We start from the raw sequence: 25,523 nt of genomic DNA, 5'->3' as shown, positions 1-25,523 counted from the left end.
TATGGGGAACATTTATGCCAGGTAATTTCAAAATCCCTTTATGGATGGCAGAGTTACAGTCCTGACAAGAATTCGGACCCACACATGTACACACACACACACACTCGGACGGAGAGTGTGATTTTAATATGCCAAACTTTGGGGGCATAAAAAGAAAAACAATCGTGAAACAAGTTTGTAAAATGTTTCTAAAATTAAAAACCATTTTTATTCATCTATTATTATCTAAGGGAAGAAACTGCCATTTTCATTAGCATGTTTTTAAATCCGGTTATCTCCCTTTAAACAGTAAATAATTCTCATCAGGATGCATGTTGTTCTTCTGTCCAGAAAATTTTACTCTATTCTGAAAGTCAGGACCTAATTTTCTTTTGGAAATATGGATGAAGATGGTGCAAAAATCTGAAAACGTCTCATTCTAACAGACTCTGGTCAACTGGGCAAAATATAAACATTTATCATTTATTTGACAGCATCCCCAAAAAAGTGAATTCTCGTTAGGAGAATGCTTTTAAATTTCAAAATAAGATGTGCCATGTAAAAATAATTCAAAATAAAAAAAAAATTGCTTCCTTCAAATGACAGGTAAATCAACACTTAGCATACCACTTCTAACTATAAAAAAGTCTCACAAACATCTTAAATCTTGTTGTTTTTTTTTTTTTTTCAAAAGATTCAAAATCCAGAAATCTTAGAGCAGCATCCCTTATGTTGTTATAAGTTCCTTTGATACTGAACAAAAGTGTCTAAAACTAAGGTAGAGTCGATAAGATATCAAAAAAAAACCTAAGAGGAACTCAAAACACATTTCTGTCTCTTTGATACCAATGTTTCTGTACTAAGTTAGAGCCGATAAAAATGTCTCTGAGAAAACGTGCAGTCACAGAATGCTAGAATCCATATAGCATGAAAAATTTCATCAGCCGCACAGTGTACAGTGTCAAAGCTTAGATTAGGTTTGGTTGAGACAATTTCATCTAGCAAACTATTAGTTAAAGCAATTCAATTACGCAGCCTTGTCCCAAGTTGCGACACATTTGTAGAAAATTCAGCGTATTATATTGGTCAATTGACACTGTGACCATCATATCATAGATCAAAAATGTGAGTAATTACCAATAGTCTTGTCACAGCAGTTAGGACATCAATTGAAAAATATTGTCTTGTCGGGGCTTCAGGTGCAACCAAGGCTGGTCACGTGATGCTGCCATAAAAATTCATTAAAAATGTTGCAGACGTGTCAATTTTGTCCCCATTTAATGACATCTGAGTACTAAGATTCTGTATTTTGGTTTGAGGTCCGAGAGGAGTTTAAAAAAATTTTGTGCGGGTTAATCAGCATTTTTTACCTGTATACTATTAAACATGTTTTTTCTTTAAAAAATGAGGTCATGATTTACATCAATGTAAAAATGACAAGGCACCCTAATCATTGCTAAAAAACAAGGCCCACATTACTGTAGGAGAATATAAAATGACGTTTTACTTTGCTCAACAGGAAAATATTCTGTTATTACTGGAAAAACTATGTGATCGTCAAAAATTTCCTTAAGTTTCAGTCATTTCAAAAATTAATTTGATAAAATTTTGTCTGGCATAATTTTCCACCAAAACACCTCCATCTCGTTATCCAAAATGACTAAAACTACCACTTGAAACAGGGAGCAATTATTATTTACCAGATTCTAAATGTAGACTTGATTGACATGATTGACACCAGTATCTGTTCACAAGGACTGCTCCCCTAGCACATGTGACTGTCAATGAACCGTGGACACACTATAGCGGCCATGTGGTTGTCATAACAGATAGCAGACTGATTGTAAACCAGCACACAACATGTATCTAGTCTCTATATCTTACAGAAACAATCTTGGAAGTGATTTTAGTCTCCTTTCTGTACTAGTTAGCTGAATGCATCTGGTGAGACAATTTGTATCAGATGCCTTTATTGTAATAACTACAAAATTAGCCTCCTTGTAAGAGCCTGTTTTGTTTTGTTTTTAAGTCAATCTAACAAAATTCAAGGTCATGTGTAAAGGTTATGTTGACACAATTCAAGGTCATATGTCAAGTTCATATTGACACAATTCAAGGTCATATGGGTACAAAAATTCAAGCTCATATTGACACAATTCAACGTCATATTACCATTCAAGGTCACACTTACAAAGGTCAAGGTTATATAGAGACTTTCCAGAAAGACCCCAGATGGAACAACTGACCTTTGGCAAGACAGCTTAACGGCTTCGTACTTACAACCCGCAAGGCTTTACCCACATAGGTAAGACTAAATATTTAAAGTTCACTCAAAATGGAAATGGAGGTGTCTGGCATATTGTTCTGATTTTTTTGCAGATCCAGTACCAAAAGTTAAATTAAATTCATACCCACAAACATGCAAAACAAATCAATGTGAAGAAATTGTTCATGCCAAAATTTTCTGCCAAATATTATACAGGGTACATGTCAATACATTCGATCAAGTCTTAAATTATGTGAATAAATTTCAATGTTCTGAATCTTACATCCCAGACTCTTCACAAAAAAAAGCACAAAATTCTAAAAAACAAAGCATACTCGTAAAATTATCAAATTTAAACTGTAATACCTGTAAAATATATCCTCGTGCATAGTCTTCATATGTCCATCCAAACCCGTGCAACACCTGAAGAACCTCCTCGTGCTGGAGAACACTGAACAACCGGTCAAGCAGGATTTTTAGCCGGATGGGTGTGGCTTGTGCACCATATAGCATAAGGGAAGCGATGTCGAACACAATATTTGGTTGAACGATTTCCACTTGTAGGCCTACATTGAACACATGGCGGTATCCAAGTTTGTCCAAAGCTGAAAATATACAAAGAGAAAAGTATGATACTAATGTGTTACAGGATAAATTTTTGTGTAAAAATTATCTCTGTATTGAGCTTTCTCAAGATTTGTCTTTAGAATACGCATGAAAAAATATGGACCACATCATCTAAAAAGTGTATTTTTTAAATAATTATCACTGTCTGCATTTCTATTACTGTAAAATCATGAACACTTGTGGAGGATTTATTTTCATGGATTTTGCTGCTGATTTCATCAACGATAATCCAACTCAGTTTATCTTCAAAAGTTGAAGTCCATGAATTCATACACAGCATGAAATAGTGTTTTTGACAAAACCATGAAATTTCATGCATGCAATATTTACTGCTTCCGCACATTTTGTTTAGATGTTATTTTCTCTTTGATATTAGACATAGATTTTAAAACTATAAAAATATAGAGAAATGTAGAATAAAATCAACGGAAGTACTTTGTATGATATAATGATAAATATAAGTGAACAGCCTTTTTGTCAACAGAAATTTAAAACTTCCACATTATCATTATCATTATTATACCAGATTTATAATGGTATATTATATATTCCCTTGACAAAATTCTCCTGTAACATCATTTATATCTGCGAATAGGCCAAACATGAGTAATCATGGAATTAATTTAACATATAATTAACAGAGTTCTGCAAAAATCACAGAAGTGACAAGATGAAGAGATATTTGTGGAGAAGTCGTTATAAATAACATTTACATATTCCTAATTAATCAGAAAAGCATATTACTGAAACCCTGGCAGAACCTTCCTCTGTTATGACATATAGCTCATCAATAAACAGGGGCGTGGAGGACTATCACAAAGTTCAAAAGAGACAAAACTTGTGCTGATAAGCCATCATGTCACATTCATTATTTCTTCATTACTGGTTGCCATGGCAACATGGCAACTCTCAAAAGCTAATTTGCTTTTTGTCCCAAAAACAAAACTTATGATGAAAATACCTGTCTTTCTGTCTTCTGTTCATATAATAATATTACAGTAATTACTTTATAACAGGGAGTGTGAAAAGAAACTTTGAATTACTGTACAGCTGCATGAAAAATACAGTTTAAAGAAAATTCATTTTAATTATTTCAAGTATAGGGTTATAAAAAGAACAATTCAAAATAACAGTGAATTACTTCAAGTGTAATTACAGGTCAAAGAACCTTTAAATTACTTCTTGTACAGGGCGTTTTAAAAGAAAAGTGCATCATTTTTGAAAGAGTATGTGAAAAATACACTGCTAAGAAGTTTTGAATCCTTTCTGATCCCGAGTGCATGAACAAATCAAGATTTTTATATGTGTGGTCTGCACTGGTCACAAAGGAAGGCAGAATCACTTGCCGTCAGGAGGCTCAAGGTTAGAATGCTACATTTTCATTTTACTAATTGTTAAAATATGCATTCATCATCTGGCCTACAGTAATGATGGTTCAGCAGTATTTTGGTAGTATGAACAATCCTATAGACAAAGTTATGGAAAATTGAATATTAGCCATTTTTAAGTGTAAGTTTCATAAAACTTTGATGAATATGAGCCGTGTATACACAGCAATCCTGAATGGAATTTTTGCAGCAGTCTGAGAAACCAAAGAGACATAAATTATCAGCATTGCCTCAATTTATACGTTACGTGTTGCTCAGAAAACTTATTGTTCTGTTGTAACATGTGACATACAACTTACTACAGGCTTAGAGAAGATTCCATAACAGACATATGCACCTAAACCGTCCTTGGGGACACATGAAAATGAATATACAACATGGAAACTAATGACATTTGACACAGCGGAATTCCGCGGGGACACCCGCCAGCTATCCTGTCGCCATTGTTATATACCATCTGTGACAAAACTGGCAGATACATACTTTTTGAAAAAGCTAAGAACAAAAAGAAAAGTAATTTATTAAAAGCACATGGCAGAAACAAGTTAAATGATGCATTTTCCAGCGGTACAATGGAATTCTTATTAGGAGTGTGCCCTCTGGTAATATCTGTTTGGGCCATTGTAACATTATCATAAAATACTTTCAGTTGTCAGGATAAACATGTTACAGTAGCAGAACACGCTTATCAGACAACTTTTTCGCTAATAAGACTGAAAAATTAAGTGATAAGAAAATGCCAAAATGATCATTTTTTTCAATGTCGAAGTTACAATTTAGCTGAAAACCTACTTTCAAAACATCTTGCAGACAAAATTGTAAAATAACTTTATTTTGTGGGCAAGAAATTTTGTGGTTTAGGTCAAAACGGCTATTCCGTGGAATTTAATTTTTTTGTTGTTATTTCATGAATTTTTGCAACCATGAAATCCATGAAAATTATTCTGCCACGATTATTAATTATTTTACCATAGTTTTACAATGAAATAAAGAGGAAACTCTAATACTATTTCATTACAGCATTTAGCTACAAAATGAACATGAAAAATTAGAGGATTTTAAAGGCATAAATTATTTGCAAAAAAAGCACTTTTGAAAGCCATCTATATTTAATATAGATTTTAGACTTAAAGATGGTCAGTTATCTCCCCTGATTTGTTATTCAACATGTACATATAATCAAGGTTTGGGTAGGTAATTAATGTTTGAATTTATTCCCATTTCATTTAAATCATATCTTTATAAGCCTAGAAAAGAAAGCATGTGAACATGTAAATTTCTTCCAATTTTTTTTACCTATGTGCAATGTCTCATTATAAAACATTAATTTTTCATTTTTTTTTTTTTTTTACAATAAGCAACTGAAACTATAAACATTGAAAACCATACAACAATATTTTTAAAGTCAAATAAATCTGCCTTGATGTATTTTATCACTGCTTTTTACATTTTCTAAAGCAATTGCAAACTTATGAAGCATTTCTTAAATTTCAGAACAAAAACTGACAAAAGTCCCAAGGCATGCCCCGTTAGGCACATGCCTAAAAACTTGAATAATCTGTAGGTTTAAAAATCAAATCGAAAGGGTATAAATGCATTTCTTTTTTCTCCATAAAACAAATTCTCCAGCAAAATGAGAACAGAGGAAGATAGAACAGACTATAACCGAAAATCAAACTAAACATTTACAAGAAAAGACCCGTCTTTTCCAAACAACGTTAAAAACCATCTCCGTCAATAAATCTTTTGAAAACATCAAGACTGTAAACAAGAAAGAGATACAAATCATCGTTTTAAGTGGAATCTACCCAGTAATGTAAGTTTAGCATGTTGGAAATATCTGTCCGAAAATGAGCCATTGCAAGTATGTTTCTTAGTGTCCCGAAAGGCCATTATTATTTTAGGATTACGTCTCTCGGGTTGTTTTTGACAAGAAACAGAGAACGGTTCCAGTGTTTTCTGAAGTATAAGAAAAATAATGGCCACTACAATATGTTTGTAATATAATTGTTAATTCCTTGAGGACGACCTTTTGTTTCTATATGCATGCAAGACATCTCGGATAACTCGATTTGGACACAAGATTTTCATGTGCTCCCTCGATCTCCGTGGGTTGAGGATCGGTAAGAATTTATGTCTCGACAGTCCCTAAAACAGGACCTGGTTATCATAGGCAATTATCGGAATTTTGAAATAATTGTCATCAAGGGACGACGCGGGGTAATTACATTTTACCAATTTTGTAACCAAAAGGGACAAACGGCTTTCATTATTGTTCCATATCATGGCATGTTTGTACACAGTTACTTTACATTGTAATTTCTACAATAAAGCAAGACAGTATCTCAATTTAAACTATCAGACTGTTTTATTAATTTAAGGAGGAGAGTTGATGTTACTCTGTTTCATATTGCAATATTTTATGCACATATCATCACTTGATAAAATGCTGAAGTACACAACCTGAAGGATTTCAAGATATTCCATGAAAATTTATTTATTTTTGATATTATCAGTGCAGAAATAATACTTGATTCAATTAGGAAGTGACTAGTAAACAAATACTTTTTAATTCCTTATGCATATAACTATAAAAAGACACCCAGGTGTAATGTAGCCACACAATCAAAGCAGGTTAAGTTTAACAATTTATTAACTAGACTGAGGTTTCGGCTTTTACAGAGCCTTCATCATTCCTTATGCAGAATAAAGCATTAGCAGATGTAACCAGTAAGTGACAATAGCCAAAAGTAAGTGATAATTGCCCGAAGAAAGTGACAATAGCCAAAAGTAAGTGCATGACAATAGCCTCTTAAAATGAGTGCTATTGCCTGATATGTTTTGTTCAAAGGACAGAATTTCTGTGGCTATTCAAATTTTGTATAATTATGTCTCTTTTCTTTTTAAAACATACTGGCTAGATAATCAGAGCTAAGAGAGAATTTACTGAGATAGTAAAAGCGAAAAAGTAGAAATTTAGAAAAAAAATAATAAAAAATTAAGAAAAATTTGTGTAGTCGGTAGCCAGGCTAGGTGTGGGTTTGGATTTAGGATTAGGGTCAATACTTGTGACACTGACCTTGGAGGTGCAGACCAGATTCTCATCTGCAATCCCTTCAATTACTTGAAACCTATATCTCAAGTGTTTCATACAGACAGACTCGGGGAAAAGTGTGATTACCATATACCTGTCTTCTGGAACAGGAAGAGGTATAAGTCGGTGACAATTTACCTACAGTTATGCAGTATGTATCCGAGGCGTAATAAATGCATACCTTTTGTTTTTCACGTAATTATGATTTCAGTCTTTTACCCAGAAAACACATGCAAGCTGTGACAAAGACATCTGGAAGCTGCACAATGCATAATAAATATTTTGTAACGCACATTTCAGTGAGAACAATCATCACAATCTAGTTTTATGTCACAGAAATTCCGTCACAGTGGAATCCAGTAGTGAGCTTCTTCAAAAATAAAACAAAGATCTGCTCTTAATAGGCATGATAATGTACTGTATGAAAGACATAACCATTATATAAACTATAAAGTGTATGCAAGTTTTTGGAACACAAAAATATAAGATACATATTAAACACAAGTATAAAAGTGGTAGCCATTTTGTTTTCCTAGCAAAACATCAATCCCTAATAGAGCACTGACTTCAGAGCACTAACAAGTCACTGCAAAGTTTTGTGGCTCAAGGTTAGTCTGGCTACCGACTAGATAATCTTTTTTTTTTTTTTGTGAAAAAAATAATTCTGTTATATATTCTAACTTCATCAGTCTTGGCTCTGATTTGAGAAGACAAGGGACATAACTATACAAAATTTGAATAGCCTCAGGAATATCTCCTGTGAACAATACACAGGATCTGAACACAGACTAGCTCAAGGTCACTGTTACTTAATTTTTTTACCGTCTGACTTCAATACAATAATGGTCATCTACTGACCACAGACAATCATCTGATAAAGTTTCAAGAGTTCTGCAGTTTAATATAGATCAGAAACAGAATGGTCTGCGGATAGGCCAAAGGACAAAGCAAACACTACTAGCAAAGTAGTATACCCCCTCTTCTTTAAAGATATGATATAAAAATGGTATCAAATCAAACAAAAACAACCAAAGATGTTTCCCACAACCTCTTTCACACTTACATCACACTTTCCACAACCTCTTCCACACTTACATCACACTTTCCACAACCTCTTCCACACTTACATCACACTTTCCACAACCTCTTCCTCACTTACATCACACTTTCCACAACCTCTTCCACACTTACATCACACTTTCCACAACCTCTTCCACACTTACATCACACTTTCCACAACCTCTTCCACACTTACATCACACTTTCCACAACCTCTTCCTCACTTAAATCATGTTTCCACAACCTCTTCCACACTTACATCACACTTTCCACAACCTCTTCCACACTTACATCACACTTTCCACAACCTCTTCCACACTTACATCACACTTTCCACAACCTCTTCCTCACTTAAATCATGTTTCCCACAACCTCTTCCACACTTACATCACACTTTCCACAACCTCTTCCTCACTTACATCATGTTTCCCACAACTATCTCCACATCTGAATCATGTTTCCCATAACCTGCCCCTCATGTGTCTCCTCCTCACCTAAATAGTAATTTCCCACCAGTTTCTCCCTCACATAAATCGTAAAAGAACAATCATTCAGACAGTCAAAGAAAGTCATGATACTGAACAATAAAATTTTATTTCCGACCTTAAAAACAAAAAACAATATGACAGTCTATTATACCTGTAATTATTTCAATTTTAAAACAAAAAACAAGAGGTTTGTAGAATTCATTGAGGAAACCAATAAACAGTTTCTTGTCAGCACTCGGATATCAGGGCAGGGTGAGGTGATTTTAAAGGATCTCAAATTTCATTATAAAGGGAGGGACAGACAGATTTGCACAATAAATTTGTCCTATCTCCTGAGGCATAATTAACAAAGATTTTATTCAAATGTCTAAAACAATTAAACCTGATGGAGTCAGACAGCTTACGCTCTAATCAGCCACTCATAATTTTACAATTTTATTTTTTGTTTTGTACTGCCAATGACGTAAAGAACATTCTGAATTGCATTTTAAGTCTTTACATAAAATTATATCTTTCATTTAGATACTGATTCAGTAATTCTTTATACTTATACCTATTCAGTATTTTATTTTCATACTGATTCTTTGTTCTAAATCTATAAATTATTAATTTTCATACTTTATCTAGAAATCCTCTATTCTTACACTGATCAAATAACATGTTTTCATTTTATACTGATTCAGCAAAACCACTTTTCTTTCATGCTGAAAAGTCAACAGTTTTTCTTTATTCTAAATACCAATTCAATAGATTGCCGCTTAGAATCACCACTCACTTTGACTTATTATTTTAATTTTCTAACATACCAATTTAATTTTTTCAGCAATTCCTTTTACACAAAATATTGTGAATCAATAATTAGTCAGCAATGCCTTTACAGATATTACCAATTAATTACTTGTAATCAATCCCTTTTACAGATATTAGAAATTAATCAGTTGTCAGCAATTCCTTTTACACTGATATTATTAATCGATTACTGGTCAGCAATACCTTTTACATTTATATTATGAATTAATTACTTGTCAGCAATGCCCATTACAGATAGTACAATTTAACTACTTGTCAGCAATTCATTTTACAATGATATTATGAATCATCAGCTCTTTATAATAAATTATTGCCATAAATTGTCAGCCATTTACAAAACTGACAATTCCAGACAAAAATGATGGACAAATGGCTCATAATATTACCTTAATGTCTCAAAACAATATCTTTAGCACCAAGCAATTTTGCTTTTGTCTTAATTCAGTGGAATTATTGTTTTACTTAAGTTAATTGTAGCATAAAAAGAATTTTTCATCAATTTAACCATTTTATGGTGTATAGATAATAAAATATTGTTTGTGGGGTCTGAAAAACACAAGAGTGTCATTCTGTAAGGATTTATAGTGGATTTTATCACCTGGAAGATATCAGTAGATCACCACAGGCTTATCAGTGACTGCTGTTTGAAGTGTTTCAAGAAGTCCGGTAATGTTTCATCAAGGTTTGGCACATCTTCAAGTCAACAGGTACAGATACATCACAGTGTCTGGCCTTTTACCTTTCCAACTTGACAGTAATAAGACAAGTTTCCTATCTTCTTTCCTGGAGAGTTTATGAATCTTGATGGAATTTAAGGTGATGGTGAAATTCAGAAAAAGTGCCCCCTACCCCCCACCAAAAAAAAAAAAAAAAAAGGAAAAAGGAGGAGAATAGTTTCATTATGTATTAGCATGAATTTAGAAGAATTGTATGGTAACTGTTGTGAAAAATGCGATTTAGTCAGTCTAACAAACAGTGGGTTTATAGTCAGTATAACACAGAGTGGGTTTATAGTCAGTCTAACAGTGTGGGTTTATAGTCAGTATAACAAAGTGCAGGTTTATAGTCAGTATAACAAAGAGCAGGTTTATAGTCAGTATAACAAAGAGCAGGTGTATAGTCAGTATAACAAAGAGCGGGTTTATAGTCAGTATAACAAAGAGCAGGTTTATAGTCAGTATAACAAAGAGCAGGTTTATAGTCAGTATAACAAAGAGCAGGTGTATAGTCAGTATAACAAAGAGCGGGTTTATAGTCAGTATAACAAAAATGTCTAATGTATCTGGTATGAGCTTACGACCTAACACATTTTTCAGTTTGGGTTCAAGATGAGAGAATTCAGAACATTTAAATCTTAATAAAATACAGCGGAACATGTACAAGTGAAAAACGTAAGTTTGCGGCTCAGAGACTATAGACTGTTGGAGAGAGCCATTTGATTAATAATTTAATATATCTGGCAATTTCTGTCATCTACGTATATTGCTATATAGAGAAATTTTCTATACAAAGTGGAATTTTCTAAAAGTTACATTTTTAATTTTAACAAAAACTGCAGTTAGTTCCCCTTGTGAAACCGTGGGAAAGTGAGAAAATATTTCTTTCTGGCAAAGATACCTTTAAAATATGGTAAAACCTGATGCTGTTTATGCGATTATCATGTAATGTTTTGCAAAATTTAAATTTATTACAAAATTCTTTTTAAAACATATTTATACATAAATTTAAGAATTACAAAACATGTATCGGCAAAATATGTTTGAAAAAAGAAAATCATAACTGCTCACAGAAAAACATCATAACATTAAAATCTTATTGTCTACATAATTTTCAATTTACTCGGGTATTATATTCTCAATTTATAAAATTTTACAAGCGCATTTAGGACAGTAAACTGTAATAAAGTACAATTTCAATATGAACAAGATGATCCTGTGTAAAAATTAATGTTTTACAGATCTTTTTAATATAGGGAAGATTTTCTGTATCGTAATTTAAAGTTTAAAACGGGACATAAAATTTTAATTTTGTAATCGCGTTTAATGCCATACAGATGATAACCAGCAGGCCGTCATTTGATAAAGTTGGAATTACGCCATTTTTATCTTATTTTTTTATATAAAATGATGAATGATCACATGATGTTTAATTAATCAAAGTTTTCAAAGGAAGGACAGGTGATCCATTGCACTGAAGAAAAATATATTATGTAATATTTTTCGCAAAAAGTCTAACATAGCAACAGGCTATCAGAGGATGTTCATTTCTGCGTTTCTTTAAATTTAAACCCAAATATTTCTACATCATTGTTGATGTGAACATGGCTTTTGTATTAAAAAAACATTGTTTCACTTTCAACATTTTTTCTAAATTTACATTAATTCATTTCCTAATTTTTCATTTAGCATAAATTGTACATTTTACAGAAACATATTAATTTTGGAATCTAACATCAAGGTGTGACTTACTGAAATGAAATGGAAATAACTTCATAAAATGTTGAAAAAAACAACAACAACTTAACAACAAATCTCTGTTATATTTCAAATATGTAATAAAATGTATTACGGCACAATAAATTCATATTATTATTGCTTCAGTTACAATGTCTCTATCCTTAAAATGAAGAAAAAAAGTACGACATGTATTTGAAACCGGCTGTTCGGCAAGCCCACCTGTGATATTTACAAAACAGTCCTGTTTTTCTAGTCTACGATTGTGTGTGCCATTCATTTCAAGGACATAATTGCAGCACGGAAATATAAATTGATTCCGGAATATGTTTTCCACAGGTGAGCGAGAGATAACTAACAAATGTAATATTGTGCCGTCAAGATCTCCGAAAAATTCTTCAATATTTTCTGAATATCTTCAAATATCTTCAAAATTTTATGACCGAAAGTGACGCAAAAAGCATCTAAATGTCCCTGAACATATGCTCTGACAGGAAAATACTTGAAAACTGATCAAGTTTTTGAAGTAGATTTTTTAATACGGCACGAGTCAGGCTAGGCCATCTGTATATCATTAGTCGAAGTTTGTTGTTTTAATTTTAGTGAAACTCGTCAAGATGCAATTACTTAACGAGAAGTGTTGTAAGAGTTTGTAATTAACAGGAACTGTCTCACAGGAAGTGCTCTGACTGGTTCCAAATTTTTTCTTACGTAGACAGACTGTGTTCAATCTTTTTTTTTGCTTAGACAGACTGGTTTCAAATCATCACTCTCAATCAAGCATTAAGAAAGCTTGACAGTTGTTTCTTTCCAGTTATATCTTTACTTTGATTTATTTGCCAAAATATTGTTTCAATTAAGTTTAACTGTAAATCTACCTTTTTTCTCAAAAGAAGTAGGGAAGCCACCAGAGACAACACAAAAGTGCAATCACCAATACTGAAATAGTAATGTATTAAATTTTTGGAGACTCAGCTGATGACTTAGGAAACTAAGTTCTGAGAAAATTTGTTTCTCCATTAATTCGATGTGGCTAAAATGACTTTTTTTCAGCAATATGTCTGACACAGATGTTAAACATTGCTTGGAAAAGGAGTACTAGGGCAAAACTCCCTACATCTAGTAATAGTAACCCCAACTTCTAAGGTAAAACCAGAAGCTACCCGGGTAAGGTAAAACCAGAAGCTACCCGGGTAAAACTGGAAGCTATTAGCACTGAAGATGCTACTGAACAAGTTAACAAAGCTAGGACACTGTGAGAAAATTTATGGCTAGGCGTTAATGACCAGAAGCATGGCCTGTCTTATCATCCCCATCTAAACTTTCCCAGACAGAATCTTTATGTATCAGGACATGTGACCATGTCAGAAGATCTGGAAATCTCTCATGCTTTTTCCCTCTACTTCTTTCCAGCATGTTTGAAGGATCTGTTACAAGATCTGTTTTAAGATGGTATTAAACTGTTCCACAAAAAGTGGCAAATAATATTTCTTGTGAACCCACATTTTGACTGCAGTATGTCTCAAAAAGAGTTTAGAAGCTTGAAAACATGTGACATATATATTGATATAATGAATAAATCGGAATATGGCCAGTACTCGTGAGTAACTGAAATCAAATAGTGATGCAAGTGTCAAAGCCTGTATTTTCCTTGTTTCAAAGAATAAATTAATTTAGCTGAATAGCATAGTTAATAATTTGGCTAAAAATTAACTAGTAATGTTCGATAATGAAGTTATATAAATCTCAGGAAAGAACTTTTTACAAAGTTGCTATTAAAAAACTTGTGGTTTATAGACAAAAACCACTACTACTTATACAAAACTTTTCATGTTGGAAGAATGTAGGTTTGTCAAATATATTACAAGACAATGGCTTATCAGTCCTGGGAAAAAAATCAGAGAAAAAGTGTAACATCATAAAATTTTCACAGAACTGGACAGCTGTCGACAGTTGAAAACAAAAATGGCAGAGATGAGCAGCAGCTGTCAGGTTTGTTGTATGATGGAAGTTAGACTGATTGACAACCAACACATTTAACTCTCTACTCAAGGAGGTAAGATCACACTCCTATTATCTGGTCTGACGTTTTCCTTGATTTCTCTAAATACAAGACAGTACCATTCATATCATGTACTTTCCTAAAATACTCCAACAAAATGTAACAGATTTGGTCCATCAAACTATCAGCTCAAAATTCCGGACTCTCATTTTAAAGATATGAAAATTCATATCAAAAGTACCGGTATATATTCTCTTTGATAAAAGGAGGCCATATAATCATACGTTCCACGGCAGATCACAAAATTTGTATTTGCAAAATTTACGATTTTCCAATTTCGACTATTGAAGCCGTTACCTTCTCTTTAAAGAGTACCAAAAATAAACAGGTCTTCCAGACAATTAAACACTAAAAATATTTAGTTATTTCAACAAAAATACCCTTTTTTCATTGCAATTTTGTCTCAGATAAGCAGGCAGACTGACCAAACAGACAGATATTTTTGCTATTCTTGCAAAAATATACGTTAAAACATCATCTGTGTCCAATTTATGGAACAACATCAGGTTCTTTACACACACTGCTATTTAAAATCATTGACTTACCTTGGCAAAAAAAACATGTCACGTAAACTTTTGTAATCTATAAACATTTTCTCTCAGCCTATAAACAAAGGTGCTGACTTCTTTCAGAAATGTTTCCAAAAGCCATGAAACAATCAAAATCTTGGGCAAACTTTCAAAAAAACAGAAGCCTCAAGACGTGTCCTTTGGAGTGGTTTTAATTAGGACTGTCAGCTGATGTACCATTACAAACAATAAATTCAAACGGAAGGAACTCTGAGGATAATTAAAGGTGGCTTGGAAGCACAGCGTTCTTTGTAAAATTGGGCCATTAAGAGGTATTTATCTTGAAGAAATGCTGCAAATTATGTCCGCAAGTGACTTAGTCAAAGATCATGGGGATAATGTGAAACATTAGCATGATAAAAGTTTACGAGCAGAATCAAGTGTGATGGAAACCGACTCAAAAGACATGTGTATAATAAAGTATAATGTTAGATTTTCTGATACTAGAGTGCTCTACCATTATCAATAATTCTTTGCCACATCCATCATATTCATCAGGAAATTGTAAGGTAAAAAATACAGGATTTTCTAGCCCTATGAAGTTAAAGAATTTTGCGAAATCTGATGTTTTTATTCAAATAATGAAATTTTCTTCATGTTGTCTATGTAATAAAACATAGGCAGATTGTCCGCATGTACAACATTGGTGTATAAGGCTATCCTAATTCTGGCATCACTGAAATTTAAAATGGGAGGGAGGAAAACAAAATGGACTATTTTCAGATGTCTTTATTGCAGTGTTTTAATGTTATAAACATTATTTTATTTTGTGGGTTCAAAGTTCACTAATATGTCTTATTCGTATAGACATGACATTGTTATAAAATTCTAAAAATAAAAGAGATTTATTTGTTCACTGCCATTTAATTGCCTTGAATGACGGAATCCGAAAAATTCATGAAGATTAGTCCCCAACAAATAATAATGATTTTGCAGTTACCTACATCATATTATAAATATTTCTGCACAAAAAAATCACAATAACTATTAACTTCTGATTTACCTGCCTAAAAAAAATAAGAGATTACAGGAGCAGAGATTATTTAAACAATCAAATAGGAGTAGAGATTATTTAAACAATTTGACAACACTACTAATAACTGACAAATCTGTGTTACATTAGTGTAACATGCAAATGAAAATTACAAAACCAGAAAGTATTTCTCCTTATTACAGTTTCATATCAGGTGATTGTGGTATAAGTGGAGAATTACGAGAGTTAAACACCTTTCCACATTCCCTTGTCAACGCGAGCATCTCATAAACATAATCTGTTGCAGCCTTAGACAATTCTCTTATGATTTTTTGAAAATATGCTTCCCTCATTTTCTATGTAATAGGGAATAATGGAAAATAATTCCTGAGCTCTTTTTACTCTTGTTATGAATATGTAGCTGCCAGACATTTTGGGAACTGGAAAATAAGAACACTTCCTGGTTCTAAGTATTCCAGGAGTCTTCCTTTTTGATCCTGTGTCACAGACATTGTTCTTTCATTATATCAAGTATTTTATCAAGTAGTCCGCTATTCAAGCCTTGTTCTTTCTCAAGCCCTTTTTCTTTTGATAAGTCCCTTGAAGAAACAGCTCTAATCAACAGCAATTCCTTTGTCACCATGGAAACATTTAAGCACTGAAGTTCTTCCCATTTTCTAGTTATGAGCAACAGTGATATCCATTTCTTTAGGTCATCACAATGTCCATTCCTGAAGGCCAACATGATTTCTGTCTATTTTGGCCAGCAGCTGGTACATTTATTTTAATCACTGTGTTGAACACCCCTTAAGGAACTCTATACGCTGTTGTGATGTCTACCAAGGTAGGCAGTTGTGATGCTGACCTCTCATTCATAATGCACATTACTTTAAGCCACCTTGAACCATTTGGTTTGGTCATTAATAATGACCACTTACCCCTTATGATGTCCACTTGTTTAGGCTATTATGCTATCAATGTTAATTTCTTTATTTCATGCCCCTCATGATGACCACTTAATTAGATCACCATGCTGTTCATTTCTTTAGGCCTCATACAGTCCACATTCAGACCAATTTGCTTAGGCTTTCATGCTATCCAATTCTTTATTCCATCTTTATGCCATCACCCTGTCCAGTTCTTTATTCCACCTTCATGCCATCACCCTGTCCAGTTCTTTATTCCACCTTCATGCCATCATGCTGTCCAATTCTTTATTCCACCTTCATGCCATTACGCTGTCCAATTCTTTATTCCACCTTCATGCCATTACGCTGTCCAATTCTTTATTCCACCTTCATGCCATTACGCTGTCCAATTCTTTATTCCACCTTCATGCCATCACGCTGTCCAATTCTTTATTCCACCTTCATGCCATCACCCTGTCCAGTTCTTTATTCCACCTTCATGCCATCACCCTGTCCAGTTCTTTATTCCACCTTCATGCCATCATGCTGTCCAATTCTTTATTCCACCTTCATGCCATTACGCTGTCCAATTCTTTATTCCACCTTCATGCCATTACGCTGTCCAATTCTTTATTCCACCTTCATGCCATTACGCTGTCCAATTCTTTATTCCACCTTCATGCCATCACGCTGTCCAAGTCTTTATACCATCATGATGACCAACTGTTTATGCCTTTATGTTGTCTGGTTTTTTTTATGCCATCTTTATGCAATCATGCTGTCCAAGTCCTTAAGCCGTTACGCAGTCCAATTCTTTAGGCCAGTTTTTATGCCATTCTTATGCCATCATGCTGTCATCCTTAAGGCCATAACGCTGTCTTCTTTCTGCCATTATGATGTCCATTTCTACGACCAACCATGCTATGTATCATAATTTTGGTAACTTTTGGCCATCATATTTTTTCATCTATATGGCCATCATGTAAATTGTATTTTAAGGTTATCTTCCTGTCCTTCACTGAGATCATCATTTTGCTCCTTTACTTCTGCTGTCTTGCTCTTAAGGTGTTTTGTCCCTTTTCTTCCATAGCATGGCATAGGAGAAATCTTTTAAACAGCCACTCCTTTTTTGTTCAAAAGACTGTACCACTATACAGCAAACATGGTACGACAATATTCTTTCTTCTTGATTGACTTCCTTCAAGAGACGCCAATCATCAAATTAGTCAGGTTTGTTAGGATCATTTTACACTGTTACCCTTCACTTCAAACCCATTACTTCGCATTACAAGACAAAGCGCCATTGTACCGATGTTGAGACATTCCCGATTAACAGTCCCACTACATGCGACACTCCAATTTCTTTATTGTGTCATTTTTCGGAGAATTTAATTACCTGAAAATCTTGAGTAGCGGGATAAGCAGATTCGCGTGTTTTCTGTCTATTTCTTGATAAATTAGCCGATTTTAAATCAAATTGTCCAAGTGACAATACCAATATTACCAATTTTAGACAAACGTAAAACAATACGCAATTCGTTTTGATGCAGATTTTATTAAATTGTACCCTGATTGTCTTCTGTCTTAGTAGAATTTTCATTGACAGGTCTTGAATTTGAATTAGAAATTAAATTTGCACGAATCACAAGTTAGGGAATAAAACCAATGACTTTAAAGTTGACAGACGTGGAAAAAACGCTGTTCTATATTATATCATAAAATGCAAGATATTTTCTTAAAGGTTGGTGAAAGAGAACTTGTTAGCAGACTTCTGAAATATATTTTATAGATTAAAATAGGTACAATAAAATAACGATAAATTGTTTTCTTGTTTCAATGACCTTAATACTGTACATTGGCTCTTTGATGGAAAAGAGGACATGGTTCTAATAAGTTCAGAGCTGCCCTTGCCTTTAGTATAAGGGTCTTTGACTCAGAGCTTTGAAACAATGACCTGACTTGTATATATTAAATTATACACCGCCATGCTAGACATTTGTGTAATTTCAATGGAATCCCTTGACTTCTTTAAAAGTCGAAGTATTTGGGGCAAACTAACGCACGCTTCTAATGCCTTCGTTATTTTTATCCTTAGTGTCGTCTACTGATGTAGACAGTAACCAGGAACCAGTAACCAGGAAATGAAAGAACAGTTTGAAGTGTAAAAAATAAAAGAGAGAAAAAAAAACACCAATTATCACATCAACAAAAGGCACAGGAGGGACAGATTGAAAGAATTTTACCACATTCCAACCTGTAGCCAATTAATTGTAATTTACTGTTAGTCTGAAGACCGTTATTGCTATGATAGACATCAAAGCACTAACTAAGACCTTGTACTTTGGAGGACACAAGTTAACTTCTCTATGCTGACGCTGTTATAATTAGAGTTACATCCCCTTAATCCTCACAAGATGTTGCCAAGGATAAAGAAGATGAGGGAAGAAAAGCTTTAAGTCGTAAAATTCATTTTGCAAATATATTGAAACCAGTCATCGTAAAAGATGCTTAATACTGCAATAATGGTACATTTTCTGAACTTGATCAATTTTGTGTTCTTTCGAAAAATTAGAAGTTGTCCTGCATGCCAAAATGCGCAAATGTGTTTAATCAATTACCCATATAACATGCGGAGTTAATTTTTGTCTTAAAATTATTTCAGTAATTCATATAATGGTAACAATCAGATGTGGGTGTCCCATTGAGCACAAGCTATATTGTAGATTTACCCATCAAAGTTTTTTCTAAACTTCCTGACGCTAGGCGGATGTCTTTGATTCACTGTTTGCCAGTGAGTATACAGTAATTAGTAAATTAAACGTATGGCATCTTCACAAAGGAGGTAAAAAAGACAGAGATTAACAGCTATGCTATAAACATAATCCTGCACTAGGATTGCTAACGATCACCTAAATTTGAATGAAAAAGAATTTACACATTTATGTAAGCTACTAAAAAGTGAAAATGATGTTTCAACTTTTGAGTATTAATCCCTCATATGTATAAGCATTTTTTATTTCAAAAACTGGTTTCAATCAATGTTTACCTGAAGGGCGAACATGAAAATATAATTAAAATACCTTGCTAAGCTTCTGCTGTGTTTGATAGCGGACTGGGCGGCAACAAGAATTTTGACTATCTAAACAAAAACTCCAAAGTGGTTGTGACTTCCATCATATAGATCATAAAGAAAGAAAGACACTAAACAATAACGGAAGACGGAAGGTATATGACAATAGGGGAATTTTTTCGAAAAACCGGACTCTTCTTTCTGCATCAGTGTACAATCCATGTAAAACAAATTGTTTCCTTTTCTCAGAAAATCTGATTTTTATTTTATATACCAATTTTTGTCGGTCATTTTTGATATACTTATTGAATACAGCCATATAAAAGAAATGTTTGATGGCATTATTACCAAAGGCACTAACAAGCTTATAAGTCAGCTTCTAAGTGCTCCTTCAAAATGATGCATGAAAACACTGTCAGTGCTGTATGTGCAGTGAGCACAGATAAATAGCATTTGTTATATAAATCAAACACACCCTGTTCAAAAGACTAAAGGGGCTTACTTGATTGAAGTACTCTGCCAGAATCAATTCCAATAATTAACAGCATCTTTGTACACTTGCTAGTCTTGTTAACATGTGAACTGATCATGCTGTTCTGACAATGAAAAAGAGACCAACGTCTATCAAGTTCTGAATATTTTGCTGGATTCCATGTCAAATTGTTTGAAAATACAGCCAGATAAATAATACAGTAACAAAAGTTTCTAGACACAAGGGAAATACTTCTTTTTTTTATAATTATATATTTCATATCTGTAATTTTTTTATGTGATATCAAAGCAACAGCTTTTGAAAAATGAAACCAAACTGCAAAATAAATGCAATTTTACAAAATTTTAAGAGTGTCAAAATTAGACTAAAGGGGAATCACTCTCAAATCATTTTACAATATGCTGGAACCACTGAAAAGTTCTACTTGAATATCTGACAGAAATATGAATAACATCAATAGGTGACATCATAACTGAAAAGAATGTGGAGAAACTAAAAAACACAGTACAATAAATACCTTAAAATTTTTCTCCGAGTCTTTCTTGATTTTCTTGACTAACCTTCATTACATTCATAGAAATACACAAATTTTGTTGCTCCAGTGCTAAACAATCTCGAGGGCTCAATGGAAAACTGTCGAAACTTCTTACTTTTTTATGTTATTACAGTTTTTCATTAAACCCTTAAATTGTAACTTCTATAAACAGAGATACAGATACAAAATGATTCTTCTGCCTCAGTGGCGGAATAATTTTACCAAAGGTAAATAATCATAATAAAAGCAAACAACAAAACTCATGTAAACGAAGTGAAAAGACAAAAATAAAAGGAACAATTACTCTAACATAAAAAAAACAGAAAGAAGTGGCTAAAACTTACCATATGCATCTGATTGTATAGCTAATAGAAGAAAATATTCTGCATTAAAAATAAATTGTAAATGTGAACACGACATTCTAACAAATCACATTGTGAATGAAGAAAAAGCAAAGTGAACAAGAGCACCGCCTTGCGGGTGCTGACGCTCATCTGATTTTTTTTGTGTGATAGAAATATTGTCCTACCCGTGATTTTCTAAGTCTAAAAAGGGCCATCATTCTTGCAAAAAGCAGGATAGAGTTATGTTTTTTGATGTACAGTGTCCACTTATGATGGTGAAAAACTGTTGAAAGTTTTAAAGCAATAGCTTTGATAGTTTATGAGAAAAGTTGACTTAAACATAATACTCAACCAAGAAAATGATTTTCTAAGTCCAAAAGGGGCAATAATTATTGCAAAAATCAGGATGGAGTTACGCTGCTTGCTGTACAGGGTCAGCTTATGATGGTGAACAAGTGTTGCAAGTTTCAAAGCAATAGCTTTGATAGTTTAAGAGAAAAAGTTGACCTAAACATAAAACTTAACCAAGAAATCTGATATTTTCTAAGTCCAAAAGGGGCCATAAATCTTGCAAAAAGCAGGACGGAGTTATGTTTCTTGCTGTACAGGGTCAACTTATGATGGTGAACAAGTGCTGCAAGTTTTAAAGCAATAGCTTTGATAGTTTAGGATAAAAGCTGACCTAAACATAAAACTTAACCAAGAAAACTGATTTTCTAAGTCCAAAAGGGGCAATAAATCTTGCAAAAAGCAAGATGGAGTTATGTTTCTTGCTGTACAGGGTCAGCTTATGATGGTGAACAAGTATTCCAAGTTTCAAAGCAATAGCTTTGACAGTTTGGGAGAAAAGTTGACCTAAACATAAAACTTAACCAAGAAATCTGATATTTTCTAAGTACAAAAGGGGCCATAAATCTTGCAAAAAGCAAGATGGAGTTATGTTTCTTGCTATACAGGGTCAGCTTATGATGGTGAACAAGTATTCCAAGTTTCAAAGCAATAGCTTTGATAGTTTAGGAGAAAAGCTGACCTAAACATAAAACTTAACCAGGCAACGCCGACGCAGACGCCGACGCCGACGCCGACAACCGCTCAAGTGATGACAATAACTCATCATTTTTTTCCAAAAAATCAGATGAGCTAAAAATGGTAACTTTTGACATGTGTGTTTTGTGACTACTGTAAGAATGAGTTCTACCTCCACAACATAGAAGTGTAAGTTAGCCTTAATGCTACAAGTGATATTTCTTTTTTTTTCTTTTTTCTTTTTGCTTTTTCTATTAATGATGAAGTCAATGAAGCTCAATACAGCTGATTTGATAATACTTGTGACATTTTTATTTTTGCCGATATTTACTGACAAGAACATGTATATTTTTAATACTTGTGAATAGCAAGCATTGGTCATCATTTCTAAAGTATAACCTGCAAGCAAAGTCTAATAAACAGAGATAAAATATTTATTTTTATGTCTGTGTAAAAGTGATGTTAAAGTTATAATACATCCACAGTAACAGGTTCTGATGCTGTTTTCCCACCACCTACACTTATAAAAAGGAAATTTCTCTTCGTAACTCTGGGCTCTAAACTTTAGTTATAGTCTAATTTGACATGCATAACTCCCCGACTAAGTATTTGTAAAGACAATATAGCTTACTACGCATATAACTTTTGTTTGAAAAGTTGTTCAAATAAACCTGTTTACATTCAGAACTGCACACAGCATTTCTACTCTTTGTAATGCTCACACTTCTTCTGTTCACATCAAATTTTACTGTTTTACCAAAAATTCAAAAACATCAATTATTTTGGTGTGACAATTCTCAACATGTAATGCACACTTGACATTTTTGTTTTTATTTTAGTACCAACAAAGCAACAGTCCCGTTTCAGAAGTGAGAATATTTCCTACAGCAAACCACCTATTTTGACAAGTTTTGTTGGAATTTTACCATCTCTCAGACAGTTTTACTACAAGGTCTTTTAATTACCTTTATTCTGGTCGACCATTGTCATCCAATAATGCCTTTATAAAGTGTCTCGCTGGGCTCTCAATGACAAAAGACAGTATTGTCAATATTGACAGAGCCGTAATGTCATAAAAAAACTTTATCTCCTATCCCCCTAACATAATTCTTCCAGGGAGCACTTTCAGGACATAACTTGGCAATATTTACCAAGCTTACGCTAAAACACGATATGCCAGAATACCTAAGGTCCTCGTAAAACAGTTTGCTCTATCTATGAAAGTCTATTATGCAAATTACTGCTTGTGTACACTGGTGACAATATCAGTCGACGATAACTTCAAACGGGGCCTGATATTGTTTGATCGTCGCCCTGAGACAGTGATACGCTAACAATGTTATACTGCGAAAGCACGTGGGTCCCTGGACACCCGTCCCAATGATGATAACAGCATTGATGTTAGTAATAATCATAGAGTATTAACTGCACATGATAAGTTTTGTTTCGCTAATGACCTTTATGATGTATTCTCAGCAGAGACATAATTTTGATGACAAATGTCAGAAATTGACAAACTACAGTTTCCATACATACAGAAAGCCTAGGGGAACGCATATTGCATAAAACAATAAACCAGCATCGCCAAAACATGATGACTTCACAGAATAATATACGAAGCCAATTTAATTAGAAACAAACTGTAACGTTTTATGCACTAGTATTATACATACTGGGGTATGAAATTCAACTTTCTGTTTTTCTTAGATTTATAGGATAAGGTCATTACATAGTGACATTATGATCGAGTATTTCCTATATACACCTTGGAACATAATATATATAGTAAAAATGAAAGTGAAATATGTACACAAAACCAGAATGTGAATTTCTATATAGTGATGATAAATGTGAAAGTTATAAGCTAATAAATGTGATTTTCCTACCAAATTATTTGTCATTCTCTAGGAGCATTGTCAGAAAGAACAGTTTCCATACTTATCACAAGTAGCAAATATGAAATATGTTCAATAAATTAGTCCTTAAACCCTTCTGTTGCACATTGCTCATTTTATAATCTGACATGTGCAATTTCCAAAAGATTCTTAGATCTCCTCCTAAATGACAAACTTGCAGTAAGTAGATCTATCCAGTAAGTTTTTCCGCTACCTTCTCAGAAGTTAACTTGGGGACAGGTGCCCCCTTAATTGGTTTCTTCCTGGTCCTTATCAGCAGAATATCTTCTGGAAATCAAGTTGCTACTAATCAAGCAGATACTGAATGATTCTAATCATAATCTGAGACCATTACAAATTAATAGCCAGATTTCTCATATAACTGCTTTTAACTGATGAAACTTGCAAATGTTGTACTTTTAAATTTTAGTCCAGTTGTGAAAGAATATTTTTTTTTACAGAACATGAATGCAATGCCTTGACAGCTTTGAAATAAATGTACAGTAATAAGAAGACCAAATATACTTTCTTGGGTAGATGTGCAATAATCTAAAAAATACAAATTCTTTGACAAATATAAATGTTTGTTTGTGGGGTTATTAATTTGTGGTTTTAATCTTTGGAATGAAAATGAATAGGCATTTTACTTGTTCGTTGGGATTTAATTTTGCGGAACTGAATCGACCACAAAATCAATGAAAATTATTCCCCCATCAACATTGATGCTTTCACAGTAAAACAGATAGTAATGATTTGGCTGCAATCTTTAAATACAAGTTTTGCTACATTTTTCAAAGTAAAAAACCTGCAACCATGTTTTATACATATGAGCCGTGCTATGACAAAACCAACATAGTGGCTTTGCGACCAGCATGGATCCAGACCAGCCTGCGCATCCGCCCAGTCTGGTCAGGATCCATGCTGTTCGCTAACAGTTTCTCCAATTCCAATAGGCTTTAAAAGCAAACAGCATGGAGCCTGACCAGACTGCGCTGATGCGCAGGCTGGTCTGGATCCATGCTGGTCGCACACCCACTATGTTGGTTTTCCCATGGCACGGCTCATATACTAAAAAGGTCATTTAACAAATCAACATTTATTGTAATTCTGTTGTAGACAATTAGTGGAGTTCAATTTCTATTATAGACCTTACATTAGAAAAAAAATTCCAAAAGATTTTAATGGGACAGAGGGAAAACTATTTTAGTCACAGGGTATGCTTCATTAACAATTTATTTACTGAAAAGCACTTAAACATGACACATTTTGTCGAGAAAACTACAGAAATAGACAAAACAATACTTTTTGAAAATTCTTGTGACTAAAGTCACAAAATTCTTGGCAAGATTTCTTCCCCATACGAGAACCTCAAAAAAACATAGGCTGGCAGCTGTCTGTTTAGTTTCATCTTTCCTGTCTTGCCACAAGTTTGTCAAAAGTTCATGTCGATTCTACACTCCTCTCTAATCTATCAAAATGTACCT

General features: G+C 33.5%; 1 protein-coding gene across 4 annotated transcripts in view; it reads right to left on the bottom strand.

Moving 5' to 3' along the window:
- Positions 1 to 25,523, bottom strand: part of LOC123523129 (zinc finger protein basonuclin-1-like) — a 71,504-nt gene that overhangs the window by 8,034 nt on the left and 37,947 nt on the right. For 2 of the 4 annotated variants that reach the window (XM_045300778.2, XM_045300776.2), the window contains exons 3-4: positions 21,119 to 21,139; positions 2,612 to 2,850 (exon numbers count right to left, since the gene is read on the bottom strand). In XM_045300778.2, the coding sequence (XP_045156713.1) occupies positions 2,612 to 2,850; positions 21,119 to 21,139 (260 nt within the window). The remainder of the gene's footprint in view (positions 1 to 2,611; positions 2,851 to 21,118; positions 21,140 to 25,523) is intronic. The other 2 variants (XM_045300779.2, XM_045300777.2) reach the window with 1 other exon arrangement.

This window comes from Mercenaria mercenaria, chromosome 8, assembly GCF_021730395.1.
Source record: "Mercenaria mercenaria strain notata chromosome 8, MADL_Memer_1, whole genome shotgun sequence".
NCBI classification, from domain to species: domain Eukaryota; kingdom Metazoa; phylum Mollusca; class Bivalvia; order Venerida; family Veneridae; genus Mercenaria; species Mercenaria mercenaria.
Note: the sequence above shows the minus strand (reverse complement) of the source record. Positions and strands in the feature narration are given on the sequence as shown.